A 15,171-nucleotide genomic window follows, 5' to 3' on the forward strand; every position below is an offset into this window, starting at 1 on the left:
CTAAGATGAATGCATAAAATGTTTAATGGGTTTTTCAATTTTTACCCATTTTTGACCCCTTAAAAACAATTTTAACTGGCTAAAGAACCATAAAAGAATGGCTCAAAGATTTTATGTGGAAACAGTCACAAAAATTTAGTAAAAGAAAAAATTTTTTATGTAATAGGAAAAAAAAATTTAAGTTATAAATTTCTGTTTATGATAACTTTGGAAAACTTATTACATCTTGCAGACATTCAATGTGTATTTTCTTGGTGAAAAATACGGTTTAAATGTATAAAATACTAAAATTTGAGATCTTAACAGATTTCTTTTTCATAAAACAATTGTCAGCCATTTAAAAAAAATCTTGCATTAATCCTTGTGGATGGCCTGTCCACCAACTTGATATTATGTTTCTATAGAATTAGTCAAATTGTCATTGAATAGTGAAATCAGAACACATATCATCCCTATTTACTCGTCTCCCCACGAGGGCAAAGCTAGACATGGATTGGTTTTTAATATGGATAAAATCCAACTCTTCCCCCCAAAATGGTTAATATGCATGTTTACTGCCATGATTATCTAAACAGAATAGATAGAAGTCCTTGCATGACAGAAATCCATTAAACCGATTTAAGATGCACTTCATTTTTATTTAGATTTGAAAAGATTTTTTTTTTAACAAATTTGTATGCACCGTCTTTATTTTCTTCAGCATACAAAGAAATGAATTAGTTCAATGGTTTGTCTCTTTACAACAAAGTTCTGATGCCCTGCTATTGAGCTTGAAGATGCCAAGACTGGAATTAGCTCTATGTTACAACTATCTCAATCAAGGGCAACCAAGCAAAAGGTAGGTTTAAGAAGACTTGGAAGGACTCAGCCAAAGATGATCTCAAGCAATGGCACATTGAAACCAATGTAAATTCCAAGGTTAGAGAAAGAGTAACTTTTCAGTACTACTTTATTTCTTTAATTTATATAGTGATATATATATATATATATATATATATATTATATATATATATTATACAGTAAATACACATAAATAGTAAAATAACAAGTCTGTCTACTGATGTATTATCTATAAGGAACCAAGCTCTGATTGGACAAATCTCAATAGAGAGTGAGAAAACAGTAGTTCAAAGAAGACTTGGAATGATTCTTTGAAAAGATGACCTCAGGCGATGACACATGAAAAGCAATGTAAATGGCCAATGTGCAACTCACATTAGATGTGGAACAGACACATTAAACGAAGAAAATGTTCCAGACTATTAGAAATAGATTCTTTTTAGATTTGTTAAATTTATAAACTTTAATATTTTCAGTTTTGAAAATGCTTGATGCCAGCTAAAACTAAACTCAAATATATCTGTTGCATATTCCATTGCAATGATATCCTCAAAAAGTATCAAGTGTAGAGCTCGATACAAAGTTTGGTTGTCTTGAAGGATTGACCATGATTTACCTTAGGAGTCAGCCAGAACTTCTCATTGTAGGTGGTAAGATTTGTTGGCATAACCACCTTGAAGCAGAGATTTGAAATTAAGTTCAATTGCTGCCAGAATTTTATCGAAGCTACACATGTAAAGTCTTAATAAATAGAGGTACTGAGAACCTCTTCCCTTCTCCCACAATGAAGATGATTAAAACTTACTTTTGGGCTAAGAAATTGGAATTTAATTCCAGTAAGTAAGTAAAATCATTTTTGATTATTTGCACTGTTATATTCGCAACATTTTGACTTGAAACCACTGACCTTCTTCACATAGATCTCTGGTGAAATGGATAAAAGTGTTGATTAATAGTTCTAAATGACAATTTTCTGACAATTGACAGTTCAGTCCTTACTACAAGCGATAATAACTAAGAATGACATAATCAACATTTTTACATTGTTGACAGAACAAGAATAATCTCCCTCAGTAGATTAAATAAAGAGTTCAGTATAAAATTCTGCATATGTTCCAAAGTTCAAAAAGATGTATCTGACGAAGGTCGAACATTACATCAGCTGAAAGGAAATAACTAAAATGAGAATAGTAGTCAGAATAGTCCAAACAATAGAAATTATCAATCCTCATCTAAAAAATTCCGAAACATAAATAAAATTTAGTTAAAGTTTTAGCCATAAAAAGGCTTCATAAGACTTATTTTAAAAACACTGATATCTTTGAAGATAAATGTTTAGACACAAAATTGGCTAAGTAGTTTGCTAGACACTGCAAAGGTAAAATCTTTTTAACTTTGGCCGCTTGCCAGATCAAATTTTCGATCCAAACCGATTAAAAAGCTTGCCCTATCTCTGAATACTTTTTATGTAAAATTTCAAATGTTTAGACCAGAAATTGGCTGAGTAATTTGGTAGAGACTGCAGAGATCAAATATATTTTTTTTTAACTTGGACCCCAATTTTGAGCCCTTAACATTTTTTTTGGCTCAAATCAAATTAAAAAGTTTGATCCATATCCAAATAACCTACATTTAAAATTTCAAGTGTTTAGACTCAAAATTGGCGGAGGAGTTTGGTAGAGTTTTCAAAGGTCAAATTGTCGAACGTTAACACCGTGACAGCCAAATTTCTGGCTGAAAACCGATTAAAATAATTTTTCCCAAATCTCAATACTCCTTATGTCAAATCTCGAGTTTCTAGACCGAAAATTGACAGAGTTATTCGGTAGAGAAATGTACACAGACATTTTCACTTTTATAAATATATAGATTTGAAAAGTAAACACTTGTTTGCATTTAAAAAACAAATTCCAGTAGTGAATGACTGTAAAACAAAATCAAATCTAAAATGTGTTGCCAACCATGGAAAGAGCTTTCTAAAAATAGGCCTTCAGTTCTGCATCTTATTTGCACCAGGAGTAAACCAGACCTATCACGTACAACACCAGATTCTTGAATGAAAACAAATTTAAAACTTCTCTCTTTTCATTCTATTTTTAAAACTGGTTTTGGTATTTATTTAGAATTCAACCCGATTAAAAATACAAAAAAATTATGATGCATGTACCCATCATAGAACGAAGATATCACCTTCCAAAAGTCACATAAATTGATCAAGTAGTTTTTTTTTTTTAACTAAGAAAATACATTTTTATGAGTTAACAAAAAAGAACTTTCTTGCGTAATCATCTTGAAAAAAAAAAAAAAGAAAAAAGTCATACAAATCCACAATAATTGAAACTTGTGAAATCAGCCCTGTAATGCTAACGATTTCAAATTAATCCCTTTAAATCATTTAAAAATTATTTTCTTAATAAAAATAAAACTACTTAGTCAATTTACATGATTTTTGGAATGACATTTGCGTACCATGACAGGTACGTACATCATAAATTTTTTCTATAGTTTAAAAAATTTTTTTTTAAAAGTTGAATTTTAAATAAGAACACTTGTTTTATAGCTCAATTATTTGTTTTTAATTTTAATTTTTTTTTTATTTGATATTTTTTACTTTCAACTGGGGGCTCGATACGAGTTTATCGCAACTGGAATCCGCTTTTATTACATTCTGCTAAGAAATTATAATAATCAAATTAAACTTACCACATTTCTATTAAACACGTGAAAATTCATTAAAAAATAATAACAGAAAAAAGAAACGATTGTTTGTCAGAATCGGACAAAATAAAACGGTCGTCAAACATACAAACATAATTTGCATAATTTTGCTTCAAATTATTGTCCTAACTGTTGATATTTATATTTCAACTATGTTCCAGCCTATGTGTTCTCCAGCCTTCTCCATGTGTATTGTTCATTTTCAGTAACATTTCTTTTTCTTTGCATTCAAATATAACGGTTGATTATTTCTGTTTTGCATAAGATGATGTCTTCGGCAAACTTAAACATGAATTGGCTATTTTGATATTGATGAAAAAAACAAAAAAAAAAATAACAAAACAAAAACCGAAATCAAAATCAATTTAAAAACCTGGTGGTCATATGCCCCCTCCTGTGTGTGTGTGTGTGGGGGGGGTATCAGCACTAAAGCTGCATTTTCCCTAAGCAACTCTAACCAGTTTCAATGAAGTCAAACTTAAGAGAACAACACAGAGTGCACATGTGAGGGGAAGGAGACAGGAAGTCATTCTTTGATGAAACAAAAGTCAACTAACTCCACTATCCTTACTACGAATCGTTTCATGGCAAAATTAACATTTTAGGTTTTTCGTACAAGAGAACAGCAAGTCAAGGCAAAACAAGACAAACAGAGGAAGATGAAGAGAGGGAAAACAGAGAAAGAGAAAGTGATTGAGAAAGGAAAAAAATAATAAAATCCAACCAAATAGAAAGGAAAAAAATAAGGGTTTCAGGCTTTAGAGATTTGGCAGAAATCGTCTTTTTTTTTTTTTTTTTTTTTTTCAAATTATAAAAAATGAAAGAAAAAAAGGTATTTCAACCAGAAAATGAACTCTAATCCACAAGAGGATCAAATGATTAAAATGAAATCCATTTTTATATGGATTTAAAAAAGTGGAATTTTGTTAATAAGCAGAGAACTGACATCCCCACATTTTAAATTCACGAGCAGTGAGGCATTATTCTCTAATGCCGTACAAGCAATCCCATAGAGCATTATATGAACATGCTTAGATTATTTACCTTTCAAGGTTAGACACAAAGTCAGGATTAGTGCACTCTGGTCTATAAAAATGCTTAAGCAGCCCCATTGGTATTCCCTAGCAGAGGTGCCTCAGGCAATTAGCAACAAACTAACCTTGGAGTTTGGGAGGGTGAACCCCTGAGACCTAACAGGACCATACCTCATGTACATTCTTATAACGATTGCATTTTGATTTTTTAAATTATTTTATAATTTATAAAATCATTCAGGTGATACTCTACGTGATTGCATATGTCATGTTATGCATGGACTGTTCATGAATTTAATAATGTCAGAATAACGGACTTAAGTACAAGGTGATATTCACCTTTCCCTTCCAATGCTATCCGTGGAATCATTGATAAAATTACCAATTTTTTCGGCAATCCAACCATACAAATAAACTTTAATTTATAACTGACTTTTTTTTAATAGAAATCACTCCAGACACGGCATGAAGCCACTCGATGTAAGGAAAAAAAAAAAGCAATGCGACTTCAAGGTAAAAAAAAACTTATCAATGATAAGTATTAGATGGAATAGATTTTGGACTAGAAAACAGCATTTCTTCTCTCTTTGTCAGAAAGGTCGCTTATGAAATGTGAAAACTAAATGACAAGGGAAGCAATAGTTACACGGCTGCTAAAAATAAACCCAACATCAAATTCCTACTTTCCTTGTCCACTAAGTTTCAGTTATGAATGTCTGTTTTATTGTCGTTTACTGATAAACACACTCTGGAAAGACATGTATAGTTGTCAAACACTCCTCTCTTGGCACTGCCCTGATTTGGGCTGTGATGGCCCTATTCATCAATTTAGGAATAGTCTAAGGGATTGTTTTGATACACTTTATCTTTGAGATAAAACCACAGATAAAAATTTGAAGGGTTAAGATCCATTCAGAACCACATCTTCTACTGATGAGATGATCACTAAAGTGTCCTCTGCCTATCATTGAATAGCAATAAAAAAAGACTGTTGGACATTTATTATTGAAACTTGACGAACAAGTCAGGCATAGAGTGAAATTTGTTTGTACCAAGTATGGTTGAATTATAGAAAGGATTGTGAATTTCATTAATGAGGTCATGATTGGCATTGGAGAGAGGGGTGTCATTCTGGACTTGAGAAATGTCAGTCAATAAAATACACAAATAAGCAATAACGGTTATATTTGATTATACAATAATAAAAATATATAACAGTCAATAAAGAAGATCAACAAAATTGGTTGAAATGTAGACAAAACATTAAAATCAATTATGAGCTCAGAACAAATAAAATCAATCTTTGTGTAAAAACAAATTCAAACGAAAAATATACAAATCAAAACAAAAAAAAATCTGATTGGTAGTTTTGACAAAAATATACAAACCAAAATACCAAATTTGCATTTCCAAAAAAGTATAAAAGGACTGTATTTTTTTCCAATTCAATTTCTAAGATTTTGTATTTCACCACAACGATCATCATCATCTCAAATCATTTTATAACTTTTTAAAATAATTTACAAGAAAGAAAAAGCAAAAAAGAAAAAAAAAAGTTCTACATTTTAAAAGACTTACCTTTCTCCAGAGTTTTCATGAAATCCTCGTTTCCACGCAGCTCCTGAAGAAATTCACTGTTTTGTATCACAATGGCCAACCGCTCATCGTCCAAATACTGCATCAACTCTGGGTCAATATCATGGCTGGTAGAGCGTCTCCGCCGTTCATTTTCCTTCATTTTTTGTTCCAACATGCTTTTACTGAATTCATGGGTTGAAATAATCTGAACATGAAAGAAGAGAGAGAGGAACACATCAGAAAATTGATTGTTTCTTTATATAATCAAAATTTTGCAGTCAAAGTATCTTGACTTAACTTCTATTTATTATGTTATTCAATTTATATATAGATTAGTAAGCTATCTAGCATTGTCCAGTCATAAAATACGCTTATATAAATTTTAACTCATGCAGATTTTGTATATATTATTATAAAGTCAATTTTCTATTGATTATTATATCGTACCTAATATATAGTAGTGAATTAAATTTTTTACATTTTTTTTAATATGACTTGGGTGCCATCAGCTAGAATCGAAACCAAAACATTTAGCTCTCCAGCATTATTCATTACTATCTCAGCTAAGGCCACATGCATGTCAAAGCTCTACCTACAAATTAACCAGTTTAAATGTATATTTGTGCATGTGTAAAGGATACATATTAGTTTGACTTACGCCTATGAAGTTCCAATTTTTCAATGTTAACCCCTTAGCAGCTTTTTTTTTGGGGGGGGGTGCTAAAAACAAATCAAATTTGTTCCATAGGTCAGAATAGTCCACATATCAAGTTTCAAGTCTGTAGACTAAAATTTGACAGTAGTTTGGTAGAGACCGTTCTGCACACATATACAAGGTTACATGACTGAACTAACCATCTTAATCTATTTACACAAACACACACACTAGAAAAATACCAGTTCCAAGTAACAAGTCCCTGAAACAGAAGTTTTGCACCACTTTTATGCCCTCTTACAAAGATTAAAATCAAGATGAAAGGATACTAAATTTTATGGCTAAAATCCTTATTCCAATTATGCCCCCCCACCACCACACAAAACACTTTAAATACTTCAAAAACTGAAATTTGTGGAATATTTATTGATGCCTAATACATATACTTAAAATGACTCGCTCAGGGTTTAAAACCATAGCAGATTAAAAAACAAAGGCAACAGGTTTCAGTGGACATGGGTTGATCTTGACCATTGCCCTTTTAAACAAACAGAAAAACTAAGTTGTTTGTTTTTACACCAACAAGATTTACTTTTTTTTTTAATGTAGGATGTGTTATATATATATATATATATATATATATATATATATTCGTAGAAAGTGACATGTTAAGTCATCCACTGAGCTCATGTTAAATTGTTTGAATGAAGAAAAAAAAATGACTGGCAATAAACCGATATTGCTTCGGAAGGAGGAAATAATGCCTGGAAAGTATGACCTCCTAAGACAAAACCGAACGATACCTAATTTAAAAAAAGGAAAAAAAGCTGAATCCCTTGCCAAGGATTCTCTGGCTGGCATGAAAAGAACTTAAAAACAAAAAGCTTCTTATGTGCTTCTCATGACAAAGATGTGAAACAAGATCAATTTAAAATAAGTAAAACCAGCTCCTCGAAGGATGCACCCTGGAAGAATACAAAAATAGCTCCGATTGAACCAATAGAATATCTCAGGTAACATGCATAAATCTACTCCTTACCTTGAAGGAGGAGGTATTGCTTCGGTTTATGGTCTCATAGGAGGACACAATCAAATCATACTACACTTTAACAAATGCGACGAGACAAGAAAGTCCCTAAGTTACCATGTATTCGGAATACTGCTGCTAGGCATAAGAGGTGCTAATGTGAATAATGTTTGGTTTTATGTAAAGAGAATGAAATTACTTAATGAAAATTCAGATACCACCGATTTTTGTGAAATTTTGACCAAAGATATTAGGCATTAATAACTATTTCTTATATTTCAGTTTCTTTGAAGAATTTAAAAATGCCCAAGGTAGCATAATATGATTGCAAATTTCCATTTGAAAATTCAGATATTTTAAATTTAGATTGAATTTATTCCATAGGCATTAGAGACCAATTAAGCAAGATTCTCTGAATGGATTTTGATAAAAATTGGAATAAGGATTCTAACCATAAAGTTTAATATTGCATGTTGATTTTAATTTTCATAAGACAAAAAACTGTTCTCTCAAAAAAATCAAGTTTACCCATTTATTTTTTCTTTTTTGGTGTTGTTAGAACCTTCAGCTTTGAGCAAAATGTAAACAATTTAAACAACAACAATATCATACTGGTCTTGTGAGATGTACCTCTTTGCATTTGCAGCCCTATCAACCAGTATGTTCCATTTAAGATTAGTCAGTGAAGAGTAGAATCTGCGAGTCTCCCTTCCTCTGGGACTTTGAACTTTGCTATTGGTCAGCATTTCGTTGAAAATCCATACTGTGCAAGCAAGTAAATATAGAGTGATTAAAAGGTCCTGTATAGAGCAGATTCCGAAAACCATATAAAAGCTTTGGAATCTGTATTTTTTATACCGGCTGAAAGAGTGCATAAAGGCATTAAATCTCTTTGAGAAACCTTGACCCCCTCCCCCCCACCGTGCCATTCAAATTATTTTAAGCGATCCTGGTACTTCAATTTCTCTCAGTGCTCTTTATTTTCCTCAGTAATATTTTCTATATTAATATTGGTTCCCCTGATGAGATGAGAGTTGAAAGAGCTCTTTAATTCATTAGCAGAACGGATGAACTAGAATCAACTATTGATTAAAAACTGCATTATTATTTTGACCATCATCTACAGTGAAAGATGCAATCTAAATCTAGACACGTGACTGAACCAATTAACTCTCTACCCTGTATCATGAGAACCAACGCAGCTAATTTAAACCCTGTTATTCATACTTTTTTTGTTTAGTTATGTGGCGATTGTATGGTTTTGAAGTTCAGATTAGGATAAGTGCAAAAAATATAAACGATTATTTAGAGGCTATATCTCTCGATATATTGTAAGAACAATATCCAAGATGAGAACAGTAGTTCGAATTAATTCAAATTATCATTTAAAAAAATTCTGGAACATTATACGAGGAAATACATGTTATAGAAAATTCTGTGAGAGAAAATATTAAAACTTATATTTCAGGAAATAGGTCCATAGACACATATCTGTCTTCCTCTCTCTCTCTCTCTTTCTCTCTCTCTCTCTCTATATATATATATATATATGTTTTTTTTTTTTGTTGATTTTTAAACGATAATACGGTTATTAACGTGTTCAACCTTGAAGATCTTTTTTTCTTAGAAAATCGCCCATATTTTTGGACATAAATATTTAATATTTTACTTATAAAAAACAGTAATCTATGGACACGTATTAGGCTATAATACATATGGTTTAAGGTTTGATTCCTAGAAACAGTCAAGCTACTCTGACGAGAGGTAGCACCTGGAAACATGCATGTCTGTAGATTAGTTTTTTATAAGTAAAATAATAAATGCATCTCTAAGTGACTTTATCTGTGTGCAGAGGGGTTTCTACAAAATTACTGTCAAGTTTTGGCTTACAGACTTGAAATTTAATATATAGGGGATTTGGATCTGGGGAACAAATTCAATTTGATTTGGTAAAAATAGTTGATAAAGGGTCAAAATTGAAAAACGATGGAATTTGGCAGGTGTAAGCTGACTAAACCTGTTTCTTTCTATGCATGCACAAACATACATTTATACCTTCAACAACGTCATTTACGAGGGGTGTGCAATAAGTAATGCCCCCGACCCACTTCCCATAGCAGTAGAGCAACTAAACTTGGCACAGTTATTAGTCTTTCTCTACATAGGAACCACCCAGAGTTATGCATTTCTCCCAGCTCTGGAGACCGTTTTTGTAGAACACCCCAGGTTGATCCTCCAACCACGATGTGACTTCAAAAATCAAGGCTACATCATCTGGGAAATGCTTTCCTTTCAAAAACAACTTCATGGCTGGGAAGAGGTGAAAGTCAAAGGGTGCAAGGTCAGGAGAATAGGGAGGATGGGGAAGGATTTCATAACCACACACCCGTGCTTCTGATCTGGCGACATGCGAGTTGTGGACCAAAGCGTTGTCCTGCAGGAGGAGGGTACCTTTGCTGATCTTGCCCCACCTCTTGATTTTGATAGCTTCCCTTAATTTCCTCAAAAGTGAAGCATAATAGGCTCCTGTAATTGTGGTACCCTTTGCCAGGAAATCTGTCATCACTACTACGTCCTGGTCCCAGAAGACTGTGAGCATGACCTTGCCAGCAGAGGGCTGCAACCTTGCCTTCTTTGGAGGAGGTGAGTTCAAGTGTTTCCACTGCATTGACTGGGCTTTGGTCTCTTGATCATAGTGATGGACCCAGGTTTCATCCTGTGTAATTAGTCTTTTGAAAAACTTTCACTCATCTTGGCACATCTCCAAATTCATCTTCGAGCACTCAACGCGTTCTCGCTTCTAGAATGGTGTGAGCAACCTGGGAGTTCATCTGGCAGACACCTTATGCAAATGGTCATGAATGATAGTTTCCACAGACCTTGTACTAATCTTGACATCTTGGGCTATTTGGCGAATAGTAATGCGCCGATCTTCCAAAGTGACAGCCTCAACTTGACGGACAGATGCCTCATCAATGGCAGAAGGGGGACAACCAGGTCTGGGAACTGTTTCCACAGACTTCCGGCCATGTTTGAATTCACAATGTCAGCATTTTACAAGGCCATATGATGGGGCTTTATCACCATAAGTTTCTTTCATTTCATCAAAAGTCTGTGATGTGCGTCCTTTCAAATACAAAAACCAGATCACTGCTCGACATTCAACAGGCTCCATTTCACACCTGACTCAGTTCAAACTCCTGTAAAACAGAAACCACAATTAACTTAGATCTGTAATTTTCCACATAACCTGTAAAGATATAAATCATTGCACATGCAAAATTTCAGCTAGATCAGACAACTGGAAGTGGGTCAGGGGCATTACTTATTGCCCGCCCCTTGTATTAAGTTTTTATATGCATATGAATTTTGCTCAGATGATAATGAATAATGCTGGGGAGCTAGATTGTTTGGTTTCAATTCTAGCTAATGGCATCAAGTCCTTTTTCTTTTTTAAACTTTTGAAATCATTACTATATATTAGGTACAATGTAATAATCAATAGAGAATTGGCTCTATAATAGTAATAAATATGATTTCTGCATGAATTAAACTATATTCAAGCATATTTTACAACCGAGTAACACTGGGCGGTGTGCTAGTATATATATATATATATATATATATATATATATATATAAAATATATTTTAGTCATCGACATACAGACCTGTTTCGTTGTTTCACAACTCATCAGTGCGGCTAGACTAACACCTATCCCAAGCCAAGGATCGAACCTAGAACCGTCGTGATGACAGTCGGCAGCTCTACCCCCTGACTACGGAATCGGTGGCCGAAATTAATCTGTCCGAATGTCTATTTAAATAAACATCCGTCCGCCACTCGTAGAGGGCTCAAACGTTTGTTTGTAAACAAACCGCGAGCTTCGCATTTTTTCAGCTAAATTAAGTAGCGAGTAAGATAATTTACGATAGTGCTCTACCCAAGAGGGGGGTTTTATAAAATATATTTTAGTCATCGACATACAGACCTGTTTCGTTGTTTCACAACTCATCAGTGCCGCTAGACTGAGAGATAGAGATTGCTATTTATTAACAAAAGGTAAATAAAAATCCGTTTCATTAGTCAGATAAAGAAAATATTGGTCTGTGTTATAAAAAAAAATAATCACTTGCATTAATATTCATATTTAACCCAAACAGCGTATTTTGTTTCCATTACTGGATGAAGATAGAGAAGTTACTTGTCAGGAGTCCTGGTATTACTACCATAATTACCAGTTACTATTTTTCTAATGGGAAATATTTGCATGTACACTGGTTTCAAAAAAAAAAGAAAAGAAAAAGGGAATCTACATTTTGTGCTTTTGCTCTCTTCATGTCCGACTGACAGAGGTAAGAAAACAGAAAAAAAAATCGCTTTCTTTCTAGGAGGAGGATGAACTGTATTAAACAAAATTAGACTGAGAAATACAAAATTAATTTAGTAGCTCAAACACTTAGCACATTGTATTTAAAGACAGAAAGTATAAGTTCGACTCTTGTCTCAAAGTATTTTTACTTTGATTTTGTCTTAAAATGAAATCAACATTTCAAATCATAATATCAAGCAGATAGTTTGATAAAATTAAGTAGTCCTGCTAGTAAAGCTATACTAGCAGGCTGCTTGAGATTGCCCGGTTGTAAAACATTCTTAAATATGATATTTCGTATTTATTATCATTATTATGAGAGCCAATTCCCTATTGATTATATCTTTTGGTACAGACTGTTCCTCAGACAAACGTCACTTTATATATATATATATATATATATATATATATATATATATATATATATTCAAGCATGTCTGATTGAACATGACACAGTTATTCTTTTTTCTGACGGTCTTTTTTATTTCAGTTGACAAGTTGCATAAAATGGCGCCCAAAAGTTGTTGTTTCGCTAGAGTAGAATATGGCGGAACAACAACTTTTGTCCGCCATTTTATACATCATGCCAACTGAAATAGAAAAGACTGCTTGGCGAATGGAAAAGATATCCAGAAAAATAACTCTGTTATGTTCAATCAGACATGCTCCAATAATGACTTGCTGTCAAAATATACATATATTCTCCCCTTTTTTCAGAGCGGGATGTAGTTATTCAGATTCTCACTTAAGTTCTGGCAACTTCCAGTATGGTTACAGAAGCAGCTGGAAGATGCCAACAACACAAAGATTGCCAGAGATGATGAATTCAAAATGCAACACTGTAATCAAAAGGGACAAAATAACAAAATTGAGGGAAAAAATGTACAACAAGAAAAATAGTAACCATAAATTTAATTGTTTGTCATTTAATATTTGTGCATCTTCATGCATACTTGTCCACTAGTTTTCCTTTCTGTCATTCTGTTCAGAGATTCACAATTCTTTTGAAGTTTTTTTTTTTTCTTCTTTGCAAAAGTTTTCTTTCTCGAGATAAAGTGATGACTCCTTTGGAAGAATTAATGTGTTCGTACAGTAAGCTGTCATTCATTTTTCGACTTTAACGCAAAAACTTTGTTTATTCTGGTTTAAATGAACTTCATGAATTCATTGAAATTTGTCCTTTACTGACAGTATGTTGCTGATTGGCTAATCACATCGGTATATTTCAGCTGCTCCCATAAAGATGCGGACAAAATGTTGCCAGAATTTTGGTTAGAATCTGAATAAATTTTTATCACACTATGATTTAATACATTATTCTCTTTGATTACTCATTTGCAGACAAAGATCCTGGAAAGAATGGCGGGGCCACGTCTGGTGCAAATGTGCTAATGAGAGCAACAGGAGACAAGCATACTCCATCAAAGCTACAGCGAAAGGAACAATGTGACCGAATTGGGTGCAGAGTCCTTTTAATCTAACTTTGTCTTTGCTATTCTAATTTGGAGAGTGCTCTCAAAATGGATAGTAGTTTGTACTGTTTATTTTACTATGCTACATAATCCATGGCAAGTTCTGCCCACCTTTTATGATTTATTCCCGATGAGAAGTCTTTTGAGAGATTCTTGTTAATATTTCTGTAGAGCATCTGATAGAGTAGCCAACAGATATCTCTCTGTAGTTGTTCTAATATTACTATTAATAAAAGGGTTTTTTGAATTTCTGAGATGATGCATTTTTCATTTTTATTGTAGGTATGAGTATGCTTGAAATTTTATTGTGTAACTGGCCTGTATGTCTACTAAGAGCTATATCATTCTACATTTGTGATACGAAGCAACTGAAATAAAGGCAAACATTCACCAAGGCCTAACAGTCTCTTTTCTTATAAGTTATTCTTACAGAAAAAAAAAACATTATCGTGTAAACATAATTGAAGATTTCAGGATTTGTAATTCAAGTAAAACTATTTTCTCTGCTATGAAGAAATAGCGGTATCTACCTAACCTTGCCTGGTTGTGCTAACTTCACCTTATCCATTACAATAAATATTTGCAATTTTTGTCGAGTTTTTTTAAAAAATTTTGAAGCAATTGTTTTGTTTTTCTAAATTTTATATTTTTGTTCCAAATGAAAGGAAGTCTATAATGGAAAAAGGCAGACTTATGTAACTTTTTTATTTTTTTCCCCTCAAAATATTTTTTCTGATTAAAACAAAGGGAAGTAAGTCTAATTGTACGAATACAGATTTACCTCTTAAAATCTATCTGAAAATAAATCTGAATGGATAAATTATTTTATTTGGAAAGAATTAACTTTAATTCCATTTTCCATCTTAACAACACAGACCAACAATCAACCTTTTCTCCACATTAAAAAACGACCCTGGTGTCTAACTCTGTCCCGTGGGGAGGCATAGTAAATAGGAACAATCAAGAAAGTAAAATGACTATCGCTAATCATCATTATAATCATCAGAGAATGAAATATTGATTTTGTATGATGGAAGCTATCAATGACAAAAGTTGAGAAGCCAACTGACTTTACTTTATATAATAGATAATCCTAAATAAATAACTAAGATTTTATATAAAATCTCCACTTATCTCGGCATTGTTTCCAGTCTTGGACTTCTCCTTGCCACTGGACTCAAACAGTGCTAATTCAGCAACCCTTGCTTCACAATTACACGCGCAGCTGCCCCTACAGGGGTATCCTTTGCCTTTCGAAACTGAACAGAAACATTGAATCTATATATCTATAAAAGTGAAATTGTCTTTATGTGCACATTTCTCTACCAAACTACTCAGTCAATTTTCAGTCTACAGACTCGAGATTTGACATAAGGAGTATTGAGATTTGGGAAGATCTTTTTAATCGGTTTTCGGACAGAAATTTGGCTGTCAAGTGGTCAAAGTTCAATGATTTGACCTTTAAAAACACTACCA

General features: G+C 33.0%; 1 protein-coding gene across 3 annotated transcripts in view; it reads right to left on the reverse strand.

The window, feature by feature from the left end:
* Positions 1-15,171, reverse strand: part of LOC145262964 (CUE domain-containing protein 1-like) — a 399,693-nt gene that overhangs the window by 25,977 nt on the left and 358,545 nt on the right. For all 3 annotated transcript variants that reach the window (XM_080119894.1, XM_080119845.1, XM_080119974.1), the window contains exon 4: positions 6,171-6,375. In XM_080119894.1, coding sequence (XP_079976020.1) covers positions 6,171-6,375 — 205 coding nt within the window. The remainder of the gene's footprint in view (positions 1-6,170; positions 6,376-15,171) is intronic.

Source organism: Euprymna scolopes, chromosome 1 (assembly GCF_053919585.1).
Source record: "Euprymna scolopes isolate OS-2025 chromosome 1, ASM5391958v1, whole genome shotgun sequence".
Taxonomy (NCBI): Eukaryota; Metazoa; Mollusca; class Cephalopoda; order Sepiida; family Sepiolidae; genus Euprymna; species Euprymna scolopes.